General features: G+C 43.4%; 1 protein-coding gene across 1 annotated transcript in view; it reads right to left on the minus strand.

The window, feature by feature from the left end:
* Nucleotides 1-1695: 1695 nt before the first annotated feature.
* Nucleotides 1696-23416, minus strand: part of SMC5 (structural maintenance of chromosomes 5) — a 76399-nt gene continuing 54678 nt past the window's right edge. The window contains exons 18-24 of the mRNA XM_074953261.1: nt 21273-21398; nt 18382-18477; nt 17881-17985; nt 15285-15404; nt 5354-5533; nt 5163-5258; nt 1696-3634 (exon numbers count right to left, since the gene is read on the minus strand). Of these exons, the coding sequence (XP_074809362.1) occupies nt 3497-3634; nt 5163-5258; nt 5354-5533; nt 15285-15404; nt 17881-17985; nt 18382-18477; nt 21273-21398 (861 nt within the window). The 3' untranslated portion in view covers nt 1696-3496. The remainder of the gene's footprint in view (nt 3635-5162; nt 5259-5353; nt 5534-15284; nt 15405-17880; nt 17986-18381; nt 18478-21272; nt 21399-23416) is intronic.

A 23416-nucleotide genomic window follows, 5' to 3' on the forward strand; every position in this document is an offset into this window, starting at 1 on the left:
CTGCTGAGTTTGTGGGGTGTGGAAAGATGGGGTGGTTCTGGGGAACATCTGAGAGTAGATGCTGGCTAAGGGCTGATGGAAAGCTGGGACTTGATGTGGGTGGGATTGGAAGGTTGCTGTGGAGGGAAGCCTGGGCCAGGATTGTCCCCATCTTACCTTCTGTCCCTACTGTTGCCACTTCCTGCTGCCACCGCTGCTGGCCTACTCCTCTTGGCTGCTCCTTGCTTGGCTCAGGTCCAAAAGGCACCACAGAAGCTTCTGGAGGTCTTGAACTGAAGTTGCATGACATTTAGAGCTTGTCTACATTTGAAAGTTAATTCATATTAAAGTAAGGTGTGTATTTAAAGTGCACTGGCTATTCCTGAATAACTCCATACATAGACAAGCCCTTAGCCTGGACTGTGGGAATGTGTATGTGTGAGTGTCACGTGAGGTGCATGACAGTCAATGCAAGTCCCCTTGCAGCATACCAGGCAGAGCTTTTTGAAAGTCAGAATTTTGCAGAAAATTCCAATATTTTGAAATTTGTTTTTGTTCCAAATCTGAAAAGTCAAATTCTTTTGTGGATAGAAAATTCTGAGTTTTCAAACTGAAGTTGCGTTTAGACATTCCCAAACTGACAGATTTCATTTTGGCTCAGTCTAACATTAATCTACGTCCCCATGAGCTGCCATAGTGCCCCGTGTTCCCATTTTCCTCTATGGCTACGCTCCCTTGCCATACATTTCACGTGATGCACTATGACCCTACGACTCCCATGATACAGTGTGTCAGTTCAACCTATGGAGAGTCCATGATGCGTCATCAGAGATGGGCCGTGCTCCCTGCCTAGCCTATGGAGAAGAATGGGAGCCTGAGGCACGCACACTACAATGCCCATGAGGCACTGCAGCAGCTGATGCAGACACAGATGAATATGGAACTGACCCAAAACTAATTATTTCAATTTGGATTCAGCTGACTGACCCAAATGGAGAAATACTGCATTTTGATTTTTCATCAGGGAAACAAGCATCTAGCCAAAAATCTTTGGTTTTGCAGAAACGTGCATTTTCCATTGAAAAAATATTTTGATGGAAAATTCCCAACCAGCTTTAGTACCTGACACACAGCCAGCCAGCAAGCCCACTGCTGAGCTGATGAAGCATGGGAGAGGCAAGAGGTGCTGCAACTCAGCATGCTACCCTTTTACACAGAAGGTGCCAGGCCCAGCATTTTGGGGCTGCAGAGGAGGTGCTGGGAACACAGCATCCCATTTTACCTCCCCAAAACAGAGACAGGTTGTTTCTCCCCCTCAGCCCATTCCCAGAAGCCTAGTTGCCCTCTCAGGAGCAGTTTCTCAGCCAGCAGTATTTTTATTTAATTTTTTAAAATGTAAAATAAAAATTAAATAGAGAATCTAAAACAGCTCCCAGTTGAGCTTTTACACTAAAAAATGAATTCCAAATAGTGTAAAGGTGTGACACTGCAGCCTGGGTACTTTGTAGGGAGAACGGCAGTACTTTCTCCCCTTCCTCAGTTAGGTGTTTCACCTTGATCTCCAAGGGATGTCTTACTATCTTTTACAAATTAAGAGTTGGGAGAATTTTGAGTATTTTATTTCATTAGTGTTGTCCATGCCTATGCCATGAGTTTAGAGGACAATTACCCAGCTAACAATCTATGACAGAGTTTTATTCTTTTTCTGTTTCTCCAATGTTGCTTCCTCACCCTGTAAGAGAGTGATTCTCAAACTTTTGTACTGGTGACCCCTTTCACATAGCAAGCCTCTGACGGTGACCCCCCTTATAAATTAAAAAAACACTTTTAAATATATTTAACACCATTATAAATGCTGGAGACAAAGCAGGGTTTGTGGTGGAGGCTGACATCTTGTGACCCCACATGTAATTACCTCACGACCCCCTGAGGGGTCCCGATTCCCAGTTTGAGAACCCCTGCTGTAAGATAAAGATCTATGGAATACTGTTTCCAGTCCCCTAGTGACAAAACACGGAATGACCCTCCCAAAACCTGAAGGTGGAAGGGGTCCTCAAGCACCACTTCTGTTTGAAACATATGGGAGAAAATAAGCAGCACTCTTTTTAACACAAAACCTACATCTGGGGCTAAATTTGACCTGACAGTGGCCTGTTAAATAAGGCTTTAATTTCTAAAATGTTACTTTTGTCACACTGCAAATTAAGTGGATGCCAGTCAAACTAATACTGTCCTTCAAATGGCTCCTTCAGTGGTGAAAATAAAGATATTACATATTGCTGTAGATTTTCAGAGAGCATCTGGGACTGGCTCATTTTCCTAAAGATTAGTTGGAAAAAGTAACTGACAGCGGTCTTCCAATTTTATACAAATCTGTACCTTTTACAATTTTGTATCACAGATTAGTTAGGCAGATAAGAATTTCAACCAGCTGACACATTCTATTTCAAGAGTTCACAATTACTATTGACAGCAGTAACTGTTACCATTTATACTTAAACAGATATGGCCAAAACCCCACCAGGAAGCCAGCAAATTTAAACAGCTACATCATCAGAGATCTATCCTTCACTAGGAGTACAAAACCACTCCAAAGAAACTAGAGCTGTTAAGAATAGCTGAGTTCAAATGTAAAAATCTACAGGAATAATTTCCATACCCACCACCAAAAACAATCAACATTTAGATTGATGTTACTTCTAGAAGCTATCTTGTTTATAGCTCTCCAGAATAGAGACAAATACAAACAAGGCTACTGGCCCAAGTAAAATTTTTGTTTAAAAAGCTAAAATTTATATTTGTCCATGGAGCAGGGAGGAGGGTAGTGGTGTGGTGTGTGAGTGAAGGGTTTGGGCTTAGGAATCCACTTCACCCTACTGAAATAGAGTTCAAGGGGAAATGTTAATATACATAATACTATAACGTCTAGTTACATAATGTATGCTATTTTATATTTAATAACCACCACAAGAAAAAACTGTGATGCAAAGCTACACACACACAAACACACCACACTAGTTGAGAATCTGGTGACATCACATCCCTTCTGCCTCACTCACATAGTTATCATTTCAACAGAACCACTTCAAAGCTATCCACTGTAACTTTATCTTTGAGTTAACTGTGCAATGTATTAACCTAATATACATATCACAACTTTTGTACACATCGACAAAAGTGGATTTGACCAGATGTAACTCATTTGGAAAGAAATAAACGGACAGCTAAAATTTCCTGATCTGGTATGTTGGATATAGAAAAGTGCAAAAGATCCAGATATCTAGGGGCCCTCCCATTCAGACAGCCAGTCCGAGGTAAAAATGAGTTTTTCTTTGAAGGAACAGATGGCTAGAACAGATCTAAGCAAATATTACATATATTTGAAGGTAAGTTTCTAAAAACAGAAGCCCAGCTCTTCATTGTCAGTTCTCTGCAGGTTTCCCTCTCAGATTCAACCACTTTTTTTCATAAATACAGTCTTACAGACCAGTAGCTCCAAAAGGCTCTATGGAATTCACTACTGATCCATTTGCTCAACTTGTCGCCGCCGCCTACGGAATGCCTTTAAGTTCCATTTGGTTGGTTCTAGCATAAAAGGTCCATTGTAGACAAACAACACTGTCATTTTTTCAGCATAGGTGAGATTTTGCAGGAGCTGTGAAAAATGGGAAAAAAAGAAAAAAAGTCACACTAAGCAACACCTCTTATGCCAAGCATCACTTCTGTATTAGTTAAAATAGATTAATGTTTCCCCCAAAGAACTTTTGCATGGTGCTTTTACCACTGTTTGCCATTGACCACATATGCACGTCTCCCACTACCTGGACAATCTGGGATAAGGAAACGAAAGAGTAGAAATAACAATAAACACCACCATCATTTTTCCACTCTAAGGCCACGTCTACACCACAGAGACTATAGTGGCAAAGCTAAAGCACCATAGCTACTCCAGTATAACCCTGTAGTGTAGATGCAGCCTATAGCAACAGAAGGGGTTTTCCATTGCTGTGGGAATATCATCTCCCCAAGTGACGGTAGCCAGGTCGACAGAAGCATTATTCCGTCAACACAGCTGCATCTACACCAGGGGTTTGGCCATCAAAGCTACCAGTGCTCAGAGGTGTGGATTTTTCACACTCCTGAGCATCGTAGTTAAGTCATTCAAAGTTTTAAATGTAGACCAAGCTTAAATTATGCCAGACACTGAAGTTTAGGTGACCAATGAAAAAAAGTTGTTTTTGGTAGATCCCTTGACTGCCATATAATCAGATAATTGGTTCACACCTGCTAACATCTAAATAAATTAAGTTTTGGGACGTAGGGGAATGTTACCTTAATACCTTAACTGGTGATCAAGCAATTTACCCCTATAATCTCTCCTAATTTCTGCAGTAAACAGTGTAGGGTACTTGCTGAGATTGCATTAGACCCATTGGTCCTTTCAAACCGAAGCACACAATTCTGCTAAAGTACTACAGATAAACAAAACTTGTAAATAACGTTCTTTCTTGGGGCTGTTTGGGTCAGAACAAATATAAATCATTCAGCTGGCTGCCTCAGGCACAGACAGTATTTCCCCTGGTCAATTAGTTCTCCGCAGCCCTCCTTCCACAGAGTACAGCACAATCCCCTTTCAGGCTCAGTAAACCATCAGCCTGGTGCTCAGGCTTGAATAGTCTTTCCTCCCTAGGTGTACGGTTCTCTGCAGCCCTCCTTCCTAGGACTGCAACACTGGTCTTCCTAAGCTCTCCCTAAGCCCTCAGCCTGACTGTTAAGGAAAGCTGTCTCACCTTTATCTTTCTCCTTTGTTTAGGCTACAGGTGTGCCTTTTATTCCATATCCCTGTCTCTTGAGGGTCCCCTGGTTCCCAGCAGCGTGTACTTCAGCTTGTTTGTACAATCAATTGTTCCAGGGAACCACAAGTCCCAGAATGCCTGTTCTTAAAGAGGCTAAGCCTTGGAACAGAGTTGGTTGAGTCCAGGCCACAACCATCCTTAAAGGGGACAAACTGCCGTTATAGTATTTTTATCTCATCCCTGTCATAGTCTCAAATGAACAAACCAGAAGACATTTATATAGCACCTATATCAATGCTATTTATTATTTTATCAAAGAAGTTGAAAGAAAGAGTCTGACACACATGCACACATGAGAATCTTTTCGTTTAGTTTTCAGTTACCCACCTTCGGTGTAATAAAGAAATACTGAGAAGTGCTCTCTTTACAAGCAGTCTTAACAACCATTTCAAAAACTCTCCTCTCATTGACTGGGTCCATCCCCTTTAAAAAAAAGAAATATATATTTTTACAATTCCTCTGGTCACTCTATAAACCCCTGTGGAATAAAATCTTGTTTCACACACTAGCAACCTTACCTGATTTATTTCATCTACAACCCTGAAAGGACATCTGTTGAGTTCCTGCAGAGCCATCAAGTACAGCATAGTTGAAACACTTCTCTCACCTCCACTCTGATGGTGGGGAGTCAGTTCATGCAGTTGGGTATTACTACGGAATTTAACTCTAATTCGAATCCCGTATTTGTCATACTCCTCCTGTGAAAGTAGACAGGAAACGTTTACATCTACAGCTTCCTACAGTGCACCCTATTTGACAATGCAGCAAAAGTGAAAGGAAACCATTTTATGTATGTCTTACATTAGGAGAATGATGTGTTCGGGATCAGTAATATATATAAACTCTTTCATTCTGTTTTAAACTATGGTTTATCTCTTAGCATTGATCTATTCTTTTTACACATAGAACTTTTCTCTAACCCATTCCCCAGCTAACCGATTTGATGTCTAATTTTAAAAAGGGTAAGTTATTAGAAATTTTGTTCTTATAAATACTTCCCCCCCACACACACTGGTTAGTAAATTATTGTATAGCAAACAAAACATTGGCAGCAAGGTGCTTTATAAATAAAATCATAATTGAATACAAAAGTTACGTGTTTCATGAGACAATAACTGGTCCTAGAAATTTACCCTAATTGTGAGCTCAACTGGAAAAAGTGAGTGGAAGTTTATAAAATGTCACAAAAACCTGTACGAATAAATGTTGATAGGAAAAGGTGCAAAGAGGAGACAGCAGAATTGAATTAGTTTAAACAAAAAGGCCTCCTGATTTAACTCAAGGACCGTGTTAATATTATACCTGGTAAACATTCAAGCATGGAACTGAAAATCAATTGACCAAAATTGTTTTGTTGGAAATTAGGCCTAATAGGTAAACAAAATAGTGACAGGATGGGCTATTTGCCCACCATTTCCTTTTTGGGGTTCTTGAAAAGAAAAAAAAAGAGTTTGGGGGAAAAATTAGCTGAAGAAGCTGTCTGTTAACAACTGCTGCAGCGAGCCTTACCATCATGGCTGCCACCCTCACCATTTCTTGGGATCCACTGTAACATCACTAAGCTTTTATCACCCTAATCCCGAGAGATGTCCTGACTAGACTGGGCCAAAGAGAGGGACCCACATGAAATCACCACCTTCACCGGCTTTGGCTAAATCCCAACCACCACCTGTGATGTGATACTTTGTTGCCCCTCCCCATGTGTCCCTTTCCTTTCCCCATCTTATTTCATTTCTTCTCTACCCCTTTTAGTTTGCAAATGTGTTTTTCCAGCAGTGAGAGTCAACACCAGAAAAGAAGCTGCGTTTTCGGTCTTTGCTGATCTTTTCTTTCCCCTCCGAGGTATGTGTGTCTTGTTATCTTCTACGAAACAGCAGCTTTAGCAACAGCAACACCACCACCAGCTACAGACCATCTCAATTTTTTCTCTTTTCCCCCCAAAAGGAGTTACCGCCATCTAAGAGACTGTCCAACAAGGGAGGGTTTTTTTTCTAAAAATCTCTCTACAGCTACGGTACTAAGCATTTGTGAGGTTGCTGTATTTACGAAACCTTGTTTCAAACTGTTCAATGTTGGGCAGTTTCAGGGTCATGTCAACACCTTTGACTTTTTGGGCCCATGTATTCCATTGGAATTAATACAACAGCTCCCAATTTACCCACAGAGAAGACCCTATTTATTGTACCTATGATCACACCAAGCCACAATCATTAGTCAATGGTTTTGATATACTGCACTGATACACTGTGATCTGCAAATCTGGGCTGGTGATTTCTGTTCATCTAAATGGATTTTAGGATAAGATGGACTTGAAGCTGTCCATTAAGGTGCTATTAAAATAATAATTCTACTTCATAAGTCTTTTTTTTAATGTCTGCTTGTCCAAGAGTCAGTGTACTCAATTAACACAATTCTTTGTTTCTCATTCTTCATTTCTCTGTCAAGAGCCATGATATTTTTTCAGAAGATTCTATTAATATCATAATTGGTTTTAAGTGATTGTAAGTTTAAAAGCAAATTTTAAAAGTCATTATGCCTCCTCCTCTTTTTTTGAGCCTTTTTTAGAATGGTACCAGCTGAATGTAAACATGGTTTTCATATTTGTGCACACTCATTTCTGTTCCTCAGCTTTTTTTTATTGTTGTTGCAGACAAAAGATAACTGTTAATCATGTATTACACCATGCTGACCTTTGCACAATAAGTTCTATAAAAAATTTTAAATGAATGGAAAACTTCTTAAGGCTAATTTCCTTTCTGTTAGCAGTGTCTCCCACAGACCGGGATCAGGGCTGCTCTCTTCTCGGTGCAGCTCACAGAGGCAGATCAAGAGTTTTGGCGTTGCACAGTTTGGCCACACCCTTTCTGCTCCAGCTTGCTTTCAGGTGAGTTATTCCTAAACTGTAAAACTTGCATATCATTAACAAATATTCCAGAGATAATGAAATCACTATGTACATTAAACCAAGAGGAGGATCATATGGTAATGATTCTACTTAATAGCTGACCCTTGACTCATGAGTAAGGCTGCGAGTTTGTCACGCAGGTCACGGATTCTGACTTTCCATGACCTCTGCAGCAGCCGGTATGCCTGGCTCGGGGGTCGCCTGAGCAGCTCAGGCAGCCCCTAGACCAGTCACACCTGTCACTGCTGGGGCAGTCTGGGGCCACACGTCCCCCCCCCCCCCCACACCCCAGCAGCAGGAGTTTGGCTGTGGGAAGGAGCAGGGGGATGAGACGGGGTGAGGCGAGCTCTGGGCGGTGCTTACCTCAGGGGGCTCCCTGGGAGCAGCGACATCCCACCTCCCCCAGCTCCTAGGGGGAGACATGGCCAGGCAGCTCTGCGTGCTGCCTCTACCTGCTTGCACCACCCCCACAGCTCCCATTGGCCACAGTTCCTGGAACTGAGGGAGGGAGAATGTCGCCATTTCCAGGGAGATGTGAAGCCATGTAGGGAGCCTGCCAGCCTCCCACCCCTCGGTGCCCCTGGACACAGCCCCCCCCCACCAAGCACCCATGGCATCCCCCCAGCACCCACGGCACTCCCGGGCTGCCCCCGCTCCCAGCGCCCATGGTACTCCCGGGCGCCCCCCCCCAAGATTTAGTCAGGGTTATATAGAAGTCATAGATACGTCACATGCCGTGAATTTTTGTTTAGTGCCCATGACCTATCCATGACACTTACTAAAAATACCCGTGACTAAAAACACAGCCTTACTCACGAGCCATCAAGGGTGGGTAGAATTGTGGAAGATGCTGCTATCAGAAAGGAAATCAGTAAGAAATTTTCCATTCTGCAGCCCTCATTCCACCCAGGAGGTTGCTAACAATTTTGTGGAGTGTGCCTTGATCCATTCTGGCACAGAAATCTCTAATGATTTGTAGGTTTCCACAATATGGTCTAATGTACACCTAGTGATGGAGGACTTGGAAGTTCTAAGTCCCCTGCATGTCAGGTGGAAAGACACAAATAGGGAGCCCCATCTCCTCATGGATTCTCCACACTTGAGATAGATTTTTCAGTGCTCTTCTGACATCGAAGGTGTGCCACGCTGTTTCAATTGGATGTTAAAGTTTTGGACAGAATGAAGGAAGCACAACCTTTTGGGAGGCATGAAAGGAGGAATTTACTTTGGGAAGAAAGGATTCAGGTATCCAGACCACCACCTTGTTCTCATAGAACAGGCAGTAAGGCTCCTTGTCTGGAAGACATGACAGCTACTAAGAAACAAGACTTAATGGATAAATAAAAAGCTGAAACTGAAGTCAGAGGCTCAGAAGGATGACTTGTCAGGGCCCTCAAAACTTCCCATTTTGGGAAGAGTAGCCTGACCACTGTGGTTTGTCTAATCGGATTGCTTAAGGGAATTTGGCTGTCTGTGAATTGTCTGCTAGGGATCCCAAGGATCCTGTGAACAGCATGCTACTAAAGGCGGACACCTGATGCTCAATGGTACTGGGCTGAAAGCCTCTGTCTATGCCTTCTTGGAGAAAGTCCAGTATCATTGGAATTCTTTGATTTCTGGAATCTGTATGGTGCTCTTGGCACCAGTTTTTGAATCTCGATCAGACAAAGTAGTATGCTTTTAGCGTTGATACTCTCCTAGATGAAAGTAATACTTAATGACTCTGGTGGGCATACCTAGATGTTCTAGCGCTTTCCTCTCAGTAGCCAAGTTTGTGAAAGTACATCCAGTCTCCACAGAAGCTGGAGCAGGGGCTTCAATTTCTGCTCTATCAGGTCTGAGAACCAAGGTCTCCTCAGCCAGTGAGGAGTAAACAGTATTACCACTGCCTGTTCTTGTTTTATTTTCTGAAGCACCTTCCCCAGTAGTGGAAAGTGTGGAAATGCATAAAGAAGGGCCTGTGGCCAACCGTGCGATAAGGCATCTGTCCATGGATCTGGGGGCTGCTTCCCTTGTGAAGTATTCTGGCCTCATTGTGTTCATACGATTCATGAACAGTTTGGTTGAAGGGAGGCTGAATGTCTGTTGACCCTGCGCCTGCTAAGCCAGTCTGCCTTTTGGTTCAGGTGCCCTTTAACGTGGCTCACTCAGAGAGAAAAGAAGAAATGTTCCGCGTATCTCATTATATCCATTACGTGCACATGTAGTACTGGAATCCTTGTTCCCCCTTGTTTTTTTAAATGTATGACCGTAGTTGTATTGTCCTATGGAAACATAATGTGATTCCCCATTAGGGTGGGCTGGAACCTTCATAAAACTAGCTTGACCACTCTCAGCTCTAGGAAGTTTAGGCTGTGAGTCTTTTCCTCCTGACTCCAGAGGCCCCAGTCTGTTTAGGTCTCCAAGTAAGATCCCCAGCCCTCCAAGCTGGCTTGGTTGCAAGGACTAAAGGATCTGGAAGGCAGATGAGCATGCCTTTGTGGACATCGTTGTGGGCTGCTGACCACTGTAAGGAGTAGAATACCTGTGTTGGAACCTTAATCTTTCATGTGTTCTGGAGCGTGGTCCCATATTTGTAGTATGAAGGCTTGAAGACTTCTGATGCATGCTTGTGCCCATGAAGCGATCCCTATGCATGACACCAGAAGTCCTAGCAGTTGGAGGCACAGTGCTATGATAAACCTCCTGCAGCTCTTAAGCAAGAAAATCAACTCCTGGATTTTCTGAAACCTTTCTAATGATGGGTAGATCTTCAATACCAAGGTGTCTATTTCTGCCCCCAGGTGGGTTATTCTGGTAGATGAACCAGAGAACTCTTCTTGGTATTGATGATGAAGCTGTGCACCTGGAGGAGAGTCAACATCCAAAACATGGCCCTGTGCACTGATGACTGCAACAGAGCTCAGATCAGGAGGTCATCCAGAAAGGCGTACAGGAGAGTTCCCTGAGACCTGAATCTGGCTATTCTCACCATCATCATCTTAATAAAAACCTTGGGACCGAGGAAATGACAAAATGGGTGTGGTCAGTATTGATGTTTCCTGCTGCAGAAGTCTGCAGTGGCATGGTCTGATGGGGATATGGAAATATGTGTTCACTAGATCTACTTAAGTGAAGAAGCCACTCTGGGACATGGATAACACCATAGAGGCCACAGTATCCATCTGAAGCCCTATTTTCTTCACCCACTTGATGAGCCTTTTGAGGTTGAGAACAGTTCTGATACTCTCCCATACACGTCTATACAATGAAGAAGATGATTTGCTAGGTTCTACTCCTTTCTTTTGAGGGAACACTGTTTCACTGCCATATGCAGATGAGATATTTTGCGCTGGATCAGATTGCGTTTTATGTGGTTGTTGGAACCGGGTGACTGGATGAAAAACGGATGGGGTGGAGCCCACAGCTCTAGGAAGTATCCTTGACTCACTATTTCCCTGACTGATTTGTCTGTGGTCAGTGAAAACTATTCTTCTAGGAAATGGGAAATCCTGTCCCCTTGCTTCAGTTCCTGATGGAGGCCTATGCAATTTTTGCCATAAAGTAAATCTGGCAGGAGGGAGGCTGAAGTCTCTCTAGACTTTCTGTTCAGACTTCGATTACACTGTTTCCCTTAGGGAATCTATTTTCCCTTTGCTGATGCCTCTGAGAATGAGGAGCAGACAGAGGTGCTCCTTTTGAAGACCGGTCTATATTCTCTCCTGAGGGCACTTAGTGGGAAAGGGAAGGACTATTAGGATTTTGCTGCATTGTCAGCCACCACCTTATCCAGCTTTTATCAAAAAAGAAGGAAGCCTAGAAACTTGGCCAAGCATTGGATCTGCTTAGAGTCAGGATCCACCTTTCAGGGTCAAAGCCACTGGTGGTGCCTGACTAAGCTGGAAGCCATAGCTTGGACTGAGAATCTCACTGCATCCATTGAAGCATCAGTTACAAATGATGTTGCTAGGGCGACTTTCTTAAAAGTGGAGCAAAGTCAGGGTGAACTCTGTCCTTAAGAGCTTTGGAGATCTTCCAGCCAGGAAAGAGATGTTCTTGCAAAGTGCCAGCAATGCTTGGAGGGTGGCACAAAAGGATTGGAACAAGCCGAATAAGACTTGTTCCAATCATCCCTAATCACTGGTTGAAGGAGAAATGAAGGGGTATTGCAGCCTGAGGGGAGGATTTTGAGGGGAGAAATTTATTCTGAGGTACTCACAGGAGCCTTAGCAGGTTTCATAGCCATGCAGCTTGTCTTCCTCAGTTCAGGAGGAGGAGGAGGAAGAGAAGTCAGAGGACTCATATCTTCTGGATTTTTTGTCCTTTTTCTTTTTAGCTTCTTTAGAATTTTTTTAAACCTTTTTTAGCATGTTTTGGGAAAGTGGAAGCTCTGCTGCTGCTTTATTGAGACCTTTTGCAATTTGCCTTTCTTAGGGCCTACTGCCCTCTCGAGAGGTCTGTCTCAGAATCCTCCCACACTGGGTCCCATTCCGAGTGGGAGGGGGGAACTTGCTATCGAAAACCCTCCTGGTTGGCATAGCAGAAAGGGAGGCTGATCAGAAGTCCTGTTTCTTTCCCCACTGCACTGAGTACCCACTTTAAAACTTGAAGGGTTGCAAGTCCTGCCCAAGCCTCCCCTATTTGTTCTGTCACAGGTCCCGTGTGATGTACTCCTTAAGCTGAGTGGCCAGGGAGGGTCCTCCCTGCTTTTGGAATCTCTCCCTGTTCTGCACTGGAGTTCATTTTTCCCCTTTTGGAGTCCTGGCTTCCCTGGTGGGAAGGGAACCCCACCTGCTGTTCAACTCATAGTCCTGGGACCTAATGGAGATAGGTATGGAAGGCTGGGTCATCTTGCTGTCTGCCGAGCCTGGGAAGGCTGCCTTACATACAGAACACTGCTTAGATTTGACCCAGTGCTTTCTTGGCTGCTCTGTTATGCCTATAAGGGGCAAAAGAGCTGGCCAAAGGACACTGCTGTGAAGGCTCAGGGAGGGTTAAGCTGCCAAAAGGTTAACTGACCCTGGGGGGAGGAGAAAAACTCAGGAAGGAGAACACTGCTCCCCACTGCCCAAAAAACTGGGCAGAAGAGTTAGCATAGAAGGCGAAAGGACAGGTGCAAATGAAACCGCCACTGTCTGCTGTCACAAAGGCGGAGAATCTGGCAACAAGCGATTGCAGAGACGGCACAAGCAGACCATGTGGTGTCAAAATGCTGATCAGGCTCCATGAACTGCAGAGAGGAAAGCAGCCCAGACGTCAAGAATTCTGGGAGATGCTGGGCTACAGAACTATTCATGTAAAATGGAAATTTTCCAGCTAGGACCTCTCCTCTAAATATTCATACCCTAGAAGTTTCACCAAATAGCCTTCAACTTTTTACTTATTTATTTATTTTAAACACTCTGAAAACTGAGAATTTGAGTACTTTACAGTCGTTTTATAAAGGAACTGTAGGTTGCGTGGACTGTAATGTACACTTTAGTTCCACATTATACAGTGAATATTTCATATAAGAGGTCTGTGTAACATAAATCTTTCTTAAAATAATCTAAAATGGATTCTCTTAATGAAAACATTTTATTAATTTTTATTTTACTCCACTCCATTCAATGCCCCTCTCCAAGGCATTTCAGATATTTTCCCCACCAGCAACCAAGACTAAGAGGTTTCAGAGTGGTAGCCATGTTAGTCTGTATCAGCAGAAGGAGTACTTGTGGCACCTTACAGACTAACATTTATTTGAGCATAAGCTTTCGTGGGCTAAAACCCACTTCATCGGATGCACGCAGTGGAAAATACAGTAGGAAGATATTCATTCTCTCTCTCTCGAGACACACACACACACACACAGTTCCTCCTCTACCTTGGTGGGTCTTGCGCTTATTGGCAGATTTGCTCGCCTTGGAGCTTCATGGCAGCCCTCAGTTTGGCCGTTTTCGTGTACCCGCAGTCCAGGTCAACTCCTCCCGTGTCTGATCAGGAGTTGGGAGGTTTGGGGGGGAACCCGGGCCCGCCCTCTACTCCAGGTTCCAGCCCAGGGCCCTGTGGAATGCAGCTGTCTAGAGTGCCTCCTTGAACAGCTGTGCGACAGCGACAACTCCCTGGGCTACTTCCCCATGGCCTCCTCCCAACGCCTTCTTTATCCTCACCATAGAACCTTCCTCCTGGTGTCTGATAATGCTTGTACTCCTCATTCCTCCAGCAGTATGCCTTCTCACTCTCAGCTCCTAGTGCCTCTTGCTCCCAGCTCCTCACATGCACCACAAACTGAAGTGAGCTCCTTTTTAACCCCAGGTACCCTGATTAGCCTGCCTTAATTGATTCTAGCAGCGTCTTGATTGGCTGCAGGTGTTCTAATCAGCCTGTCTGCCTTAATTGTTTCCAGAAGGTTCCTGATTGTTCTGGAAGCTTCCCTGTTACCTTACCCAGGGAAAAAGGGACATATTTAACCTGGGGCTAATATATCTGCCTTCTATCACTCTCCTGTAGCCATCTGGCCTGACCCTGTCACAATACACACACACACACACACACACACACACACACACAGAGAACATGAAAAAATGGGTGTTGCCATACACACTATAACGAGAGTGATCAATTAAGGTGAGCTATTATCAGCAGGAGAAAAAAACCTTTTGTAGTGATAATCAGGATGGCCCACTTCCAACAAGAAGTGTGTGAGTAACAGTAGGGATAAGAGATACTTCTCAAATACCACTGAAAGCATAACAGTTCACCAAAAATGACTGAATGTGGAACAAGTCTGACTGATGCTGCACCAAAATATACTGCCAAATATAGACTGAAATGGACAGACCTAAACAGTAACCAACAACAAAGCCAATCTGTACTACTGCGAGTGGTACAATCAGCTCTTGACTGGCAATTAAGCTGCAGCATCACCCTGAAATACAGAATAACTATGTCAATACAATTTTTTAATGCTAAACAGCAAACAACTGTTAACTAATGAGCTGTTAACTAACGAACTAGAAGAGGACCAGGAAGATTGGGCGAGGAAGAGCTAAGGTTTCTGTTTCCATCTACTGCAGTGATCAAAAAGGAACTTGGGGTAAGATCAGGGCTGTGGTTCCTGGCATCCCCTTGGTTCTTGTGATGAAGCATTTGGGTGGCTTCAACAGTCATTGCTTTTTCCACAAGGTTCTGCTTTGACAGAGAGGGGACATGCACATCCAGAAAGTTGGGATCTAGAAAGGTTTAGACGTCCTTAAGAAGAATGTGATAGACAAACTAGTCTTTGGAATAAGTGGATTACTCAGCTCCATCTAGCTTTGGAAACTTCTGATAAGACTGACTGTTATACAGCTGGTGGTGATTCTGCTTTCATTTGGTTGAGACACAAATTAATTGGTTCTGACAGTTAAAGAGAAGTTAGATTTTCATGTAAAAGGATCAAGAGAATTTAAGATTAATGCCTGTATGTGACCCCCATTCCCCCATAACCCAGAACAAAATTACACATCATTTTGTCTCATTTTGAGACATTTAAGCACAAAAAATTAAAATGTAGAAGCTATTATTCATAGATATGGTAACCATACCTCATTTTCTGTATGAAGATCAACTTCACCAGCACACTGCATAGAACTAAAGAAATTACTGAACTTTTCATTAATTTGTTCAACCAGCTGTTTCAAAGGTGTTAGCCACCTTTCTTTAACCTAAAAATAAGAGACTAATGTAAAACAACCTCTGAAAGAATTTACAGTTGAAGCAATAATTAACAAAATATCAAATTTAACTATTACAGTAAAATTTAAATTAAAAATTGCCCACAGATCACCATACCTTACTTCATAGATCAAGTAACCACCCAAACTATTATATATAGCCAGGCACCCAGATACCACAGAATACACTCTGAAGAGCAAGTCTGGGATATACACCTTAACACATTCAAAACTACTTTCACCAAACAAAGACACTCCACCAGAGAAGTAGATCACTTCACTTGGGCCACCCAAATAATCCAAGAGATCCTGCTTCAATACAGAAATAAAACCCACTCCAAATGCACACCTCTAGTTGTTACCTACCATCCCACATTGGAACCCAGACAAGGTATCATCACACAACTACAACTCGTACTCGATGGCATGGGCGGCGTGGAGCCCCATTTTAGGGAGGCTAGCCCCTGGCTCCGCCCCTCAAAACTGCCTCCCACCCTGCAGCAGGAGACCCCCTCTCTCCCTCCTGTGGCCGGAGTGCCCCGAGACTCCCTCTCACCATGGCCAGAGCGCCCTGAGACTCCCTTACCCCGCCACCTGCGGCCCGAGCCCCAAGACTCCCTTACACACACACCCCGGCGGCCCGAGCTTCCCTTAACCCCCGCTGATCGAGCCTCTCTTACCGCCCTACCTTCCCTGTGGCCCGAGCCCTGAGACTCCCTTATCCCACCTCCCCCCGAGCCCCGAAACCTACTCCCCCCTCTACAGCCAGAGGAGCCCCGGGCCAGCCAGAGCCCTGAGCAACCCCCCAACCCCAACCTGCTTGGAAGAGTCCCGGGGCAGCCAGAGCCTCCCGCACCCATGCCTCCCCTCTGCAGACCCTAAGCCGCCCCTCAAAAATTCAAAAGCTCTTCTCTTCTTCTCTCTTCTGGAAAGAAGAGCTTTTCCTATGCCCCATGCAGGTTCCAGGGCGGCTGAGGAGGCGGTATGTGTTACTCAGACAGCATCCAGGGTTCGTCAATAATCTCCCTAGAGTTCAGGGAGATTACTAATAAACCCAGGAAGTTGAATAGCATGTACGGCCTCCTCAGTCGCCCCAGAACCTGCATGGGGCATAATAAAATGCAAAAATTTCGCCCGCTAAACCTGCAACCAGAGTCCTGCAGCAGCGGCTACACTAGGCTCCCCCGGCTTATTATACCCACCACCCGATGGGGACCCCATCCTGAAAGAAATCTTTCCTGAACCCCCTCTTCTGGCCTTCAAACAACCCTCACAATCTCTCCAAGCTCACCATCAAAAGCAAGCTCCCCACAGATCAGGCCACACCAACTCAAAGCAGCACCAGACCTTGCCAGAACAACAGATGCAAAACCTGCAGACACATCTGCACTGCTACAACAATCAACACCCCCTGCAAAACACCTTTCAAGAACCATGGGTCCTACACACGCCTATCACATGTGGAAAACCTCATCCAGTGCACTAAATGCCCCAATACCAACTATTTGGGTGAAACCAGACAATCACTATGCTCTGTAATGAGCTCTCACAGGCAAATGATAAAAAGATAAAAACACCCTATCATCTGTGGATGAACACTTTTCACAAAGCAATCACTCTGTATCTCACCTATCAGTCCTCATCAACAAAGGAAACCTGCACAACACTTTGAAGAGATGAGCCTGGGACCTTAAATTCATAAAACTTTGCTAGATACTAAAAATCATGGAATGAACTGAGACACTTGATTTATGGCTCATTATAACAATCTGTAACCCGCTAACACCCGCCACCCCAGCTACTTCCCCCACTTCCTTTCCTCCCTATGACTGGAGGGGTGTTAACAGGCCACTTTACCTTGAATGGTCCCTTAAAATGTGTGTTAACTGCTTATGCTAAATTAACAAACTGTTCCGCCTTGTATTTAACAGGGCTTGTCTACACTGGCACCATTAAAGCGCTGCTGCAGAGTGCTGGGAGAGAGCTCTCCTGGTGCTCTAAAAAACCCACCTCCACGAGGGATGTAGCTCCCAGCGGTGGGAGTGCAGCTCCCAGCGCTGGTGCACTGTCTACACTGGTGCTTTACAGCACTGAAACTTGCTGCGCTTACGGGGATGTTTTTTCACACCCGAGCGAGAAAGCTGCAGCACTGTAAAGTGCCAGTGTAGACAAGCCCTTAGTTTCCCAGACCCGAAGAAGAGCTTTGTGTAAGCTTGAAAGCTTGTCTCTTTCACCAACAGAAGTTGGTCCAATAAAAGATATTACCTTATCCACCTTGTCCCTCCAACATCCTGGGACCAACATGGCTACAACACTACTGCATACAGCAATTGCCAACATTTCATTTTTCTTAGCATCAAAACTTGAAATATCTTTTAAAATGAATATGGTGCATTTTAATGGAAGTATATACCCATTTATGTTTCTCCTACATTAACTATACTACAGTAATGATTTCATATATTACCTGTGAAATGTTTTGCCTATAGCTCTCCAATTCGTTTTTCTTTTCCTCTAGTTCCTCCGTTACTTGCTGTATTTCTTGTGCCCTTCTATTATATTCTTCAACAACCTGTCAGGAAAAATCATCATCCTTCAAAAATACAGTATTTCAAATTGACAAAATAGATATTTGTCAATTCAAATATTAACAGTAAAATACACATATGTAAACACTGCCCTTGTTTACATATAACTAAGTAGTGTATGCACTGTTTATACATTGAACAGGACACACTCGTCTCTTTAAAGCAAAGAGCAACTAAGCCATTGTTATATTTCAGCTTAACCCAACTATTTTTCTCTAAACAAAAGGCAGAGAACATGCTGTTCCTTTGGAAGAACCTACTTAAAATTCTAATAGAGTCAGATCTGGCATTTACAGCACATTGATCCTGCTGTCTAGCTAATTATTACCAAGAGTTCTAGTACAGAGTGGGAAGCAAGTACAGTACTGGAGGAAACATACTGAAGCATTTAGGCCTGTGAAGCAGGAGGCTCTTGATTTCTCTTCATTCAGTAAAGCATCAATTTCATCCAATGTGCTTGGAAGGTCTTGGAATGCCTACAAGAAGAAAAACAATTTATTCATTAGATAGTTTAATGTTGAGAGCGGCTTGAAATATGACTAAAAAGTTGCAAGAAATTGACAACCAAGAACACTGCTAGTCGCTAGATCACTTTATTAAGACACAATCCATTTAAATTTAAGTGGCTAGATTCTCTCCTGAGAAGTGCTTGGTGTGGGGGGGATGAGGGAGGGCTGTTGGGAAGCTAACTATGGCTCCCTAATTCTCTGCCTGTGCAGTATAGCCCCAACCCTGGTGCAGCTGCTCTAACTTATCTCACCTGGCAATGGTCCACAAGAGCCCCACTAGTTGAGAACTGTTGGAGTGCAGTGGCACTCTGGTCATGCATCCAGAAACTGGATGGTAGCATAGGAGCTGCTTATGCCAGATGAGAGCTTCCCTACACAGCCCTACTTGGCTGGCCAGATACATCCAGGCTCTGAGCCTTTCATGTTGCCTAAACTGGAATAGGAAGGAGAATCTGACCCAAATCTCTTTCCTTTAAAGTGGGAGTTTTGATTAATTAACCAGACAAATTCTCCCCCTCCCCTATTGTGTATATAGAATAAACAACAAGGAAAAACCTTTTTGTGATCATGGGATATACCAGTTTTCATAACAGTGTAAAAAATTAACTAAACTTAAAACACTATTTAATTCCTGACGAGAGAGAGAGTTCGGGGTGGGTGGAGCGGTAGTTAAGTTTATATAGCACCTGCTTTACAGACATGGTCCCTAATCTTGAGAAGATGACAATTTAAGGGCACAATGATCATGCAAATCCTTACATGAACAGTTCTTTATATTGAAGTAAATGGTAATACTCATACAAGTAAGGTTTTGCAAGACCAAGTGTTATTTTAGAGAAGCATAAGCAAATGACAGGTAAAGGAGTTAGGTGGAGGATAGAAGAAAAAATAAAGAAAAAGGGAAACTTCTTTTGAGAGAGGTGCTTCCCAGACAAACATACACTTCCTGCCCAGAAGAAATCATAATGAATACTTAACATAACGAGGGAAGACAAAACAGAAAGGCCTAGGTAGCATGCAGGGTGGAGAGGTCAGAGACAAGAGGAACATTCAAGAAAACTTATTAGCATGTATTTTTTAAAGCATTTATATCAGGATGATTTTAAAGTGAAGGAAAAGGTAGAGGTGGCATTAAGGGCTAACTGGAGGAAGGAGAAGAGAGTTAATAAGAGGAAAGAATGGAGGAAAGGACAGACAAAAAGAGGCAATAGGCCGATGGAGAGGAGATAGGGAAGGTAAAAACAAAGGGAGGGAAGGCTGTAGCGGAGCACTGTGGGCAGGAAAAGTAAGGCCAGTAGCAGATGGGGGGACTACAGCAGGGGTGGGCAAAGTTTTTGGCCCAAGGGCCACATCCGGGTGGGGAAATTGCATGCAAGGCCATGAATGGAGGGCTGGGGCAGGAGGTTGGAGCGTGGGAGGGGGTGTAGGGTGTGGTGCGGGGTGTGGCAGGGGGCTCAGGGCAGGGGGTTGGGTGCAGGAGGGGTGCGGCAGGGGGCTGGTGCTCAGGGGGTTGGGGTGCAGCAGGGGGCTCGGGGCAGGGGGTTGGGCTTACCTGCAGTGGCTCCCGGGTGGCAGCGGCATGCAGTGGGGCTAAGGAAGGCTCCGTGCCTGCCCTGGTCCTGCGCCGCTCCCGGGAACCGCAGCCAACGGGAGCTTCGGGGGAGGTACCACAGGCGAGGGTAGCGCATAGAGCCCTGTGCCTACTTCTTCCCCCAAGGGCCACAGGGACGTGGTGCCGGCTGCTTCCAGGAGCGGCGCGGGACCAGGGCAGGCAGGGGGCCTGCCTTTGCCCCGCTGCACCATGGGGGTGGCAATCCCGCGGACCGGATCCAAAGCCCTGATGGGACGGATCTGGCCCGGGGACCACTGTTTGCCCACCCCTGGACTACAGCAACTGGAACAGGTGGAAGGTAGTGCAAACAATCAATCAATAGAACGTCCAAAGTTCAGGATAGAGAAGGGTTCTAACTCTGTTCTGTATCCAAAACTTTAACTGGGGCTTTTGGATGTTCAACATTTTTGAAAATTGGGCCACTTATTTGAGTACTCTTTTTGATTTTCAAACCTATTACTCCCAATGTCCCCCTTGAAAAACTCATCATATTACGCACACAATTCATCCCAGGATAGAATCTCTTTTAAAATTTTTCTGACTTTTAATAAATTTTCAAGTTATGGTGTTTAAAATATTTTCCGGTCACCAAATGACGTTTTTCCCAACATATTTTGTCTCAACATACTTCCAAAAGAACATGTCTTACAAACTCCAGATTTGTTTTACTGAGAAGTGGGCTTTGTTTGTTTGGGCAGAATTACAAAGATATATAACAAGGATTTTGAAAACGGGGGTGCACTTGCCCCTTACTAAAGTCGTCAGGGAAGAACTTAACCTGAGGATCAGAACAGGGATCGAGTGGCCTGACTCAAAGCCCACTGACATCAACTGAAAGATCTACTTGACTTCAATGGGCTTTGGATCAGGCAGAAGGCATAGAAAGGCAGGGTAGAGCCAGTAAGGGGAAGAGGTAGTGCTTGCTCTGTCTTGTACTCCACAACTGTAAGAACCTGGGGCAGGAAGCAAGGAGAAATTGGAAACTCACCATCTAGCTTTCACAAATGGACTATCTTGCTTTAGGTGCAGGTGCACTAAAAGAGCATAGTTCTGAATATTATAGATGAACAGTCTTAGCTAGTGAAAGTATCTCCTCATGTTATGCCATTACACCCTTATAAAAATGTGGCCTTTTGTTTTTAATACTTACAGTCTGAAAATCTTTTGGAATTTCTTGATCAGGGCTGAGATTACACGCTTGTCTAGCTTTCCTCATCAGTCCCTTGCACTTCTCCAAAAGAACACGTTTTTTTTCACCCAGGTCAGAAACTTGTTGCTAGTATAGAAGAAATTAAAATAAAAAGTTGTTTTATTTTAAAGAAAACTCCATTGCCTTCAGTTACAGTCAATCAATCTGTGACCCTGCATGAAGTTCAATTGTCCTAGAGAGAGGGAACTACAGAAGAAAGTTTAACGACAAAAGTGATCAATTTCACACACTCCAACTCCACCATCACCCTTAGAACTAGCATACTGGATGTATGCATGTCAGATTCAGAGAGAAGGTTTGTGAAATCATAGCAGATTGCTTACAGAGGTTGAAAATAATCCCTCCTTTCAAAAAACAATCTTCTTCTGGCTTTTTAAAATTTTTGTTTTTTGTTTTTTTAACTAAAGGGATGGCAGATCTGAGTGAATGGATCAAACTGAGTGCACAATTGTAAAACATATGAATGTGTTTTTCACAAAGAGAGCCATGGTTTTGATCTCTGCCTAGGTCCAGATGTAGATCTCTGCATTACGAGGAATATTTCAGTTGAAATTATACAAACAGATTAGCTGTATGTTAAATAGGAAATAATGTATTTCTCTTCATCTCTGATATGCTACCTTTACTATTACAGGCAAAAGATACAAAGTAACAGTTTCACAGTAATGACTAAGAGCAAATTTAGAAAAATAGTGCTACATGTATCTATCAATCAAATCTAGAACATCTTTAGACTGTAAACTCCTTGGGTCAGGGACTAAGATCTTGTTTTCACTTTTGTTGAAAGCACAAATAGTCAGTTACATCCAATTTTCACACATTTACGCCCCTACGTAAACCAGGAATCACATGGACAAAAATGGGACCAAAAATGTTTTAAAATGTATACAGTTAAGTAAAGACTCAATACTTGTATATTCTACTGGATGAAGTGTGTGTTTCATATTTTAAAAATATACTGCCCACCCTATAGGTACTGACAATAAAACTTGTTTAAGTAACTCTCTGTCAATGTAATTAGATTAATTCATATCACTGTTCTAAATAATACAACATTAGTAGTAGTAACAGCTATAATTAAGACAAACGCATCCTCAGTTCTTACAGACGTTCAAGAGTTTGGCATAAATATTTTTTGACTGAAATTTTCTACGCTAGGTTATCAGTCCAAAGGAGTAGTTTTTCTTCCCAAAGCATGTGAAATATATGTTCAAACATTTAGGCTCTGCACTTGGAGGTGTGTGTGTGTGTGTGGTGGAGGGGGCGGGGGGGGGACGGGACCACAGGATGGGATGGGATGGGGGACGGACAGATGACAAAAACATATCCCATAAATCCTGAGCAGAAGCGTTCACCTGCATAACTTGCAAACTTGGCTGCTTTACGGACAAAAGTGGTTCAGTATTTCTGAAGTTAGACAAAGTTGGGCAAGTTAACCTCATTGTGCCTGTTGTTCCACCTTCTGTAAAATGGAAATCATACTTCTCTATCATTCTTAAAGAGGTGTTGTGAGATTTAATACATTTTTCTAAAGTGCTTTGATATCTTCAGAAAAAGGTGCAATAAAACCACAAAATATAAAAATACCCACAGAGTTAGGGACCTTCCATTTAAGGACAAAATAAATTTTAAATAACATTAGTTTAACAGTTCTAAAGTTAAGAAAGTTTAAATCAGCATCTTAAAACATTCATGCTAGGCTTTTTAAATTAATTCAGTGCTAGTTTGGTTTGAGACTCTGGATCATATCAAGCTCTGTCGTTTGTATACCTGAGGACCATGTAAAAGTTACCCTGAATGTTAGTCCATTCAGCTTTTAATAGTCAGAATTTTAAGTTTCTGTACTAAATTTCTGAAAACTAGGCTTGTTTTGTAGATCTCATTGCAACTTAAAAATCAAACAAGGCCTGACTACTATTTTGAAGTCTTGTGACTGAAAAAAATCAAGCAAGACATTAAAGGCTGCATATATAAAGTTGCAAAGAACTACCCAATTTGAACAGGTATTTTATAATGATATAAAAAGAGCCCATTTTAAAGTAGCAGCACAGGAGAAAGTTAAGACTGAATTTTCAACGCCCTAT

The sequence above is a fragment of the Natator depressus genome, chromosome 5 (genome assembly GCF_965152275.1).
Source record: "Natator depressus isolate rNatDep1 chromosome 5, rNatDep2.hap1, whole genome shotgun sequence".
NCBI classification, from domain to species: Eukaryota; Metazoa; Chordata; order Testudines; family Cheloniidae; genus Natator; species Natator depressus.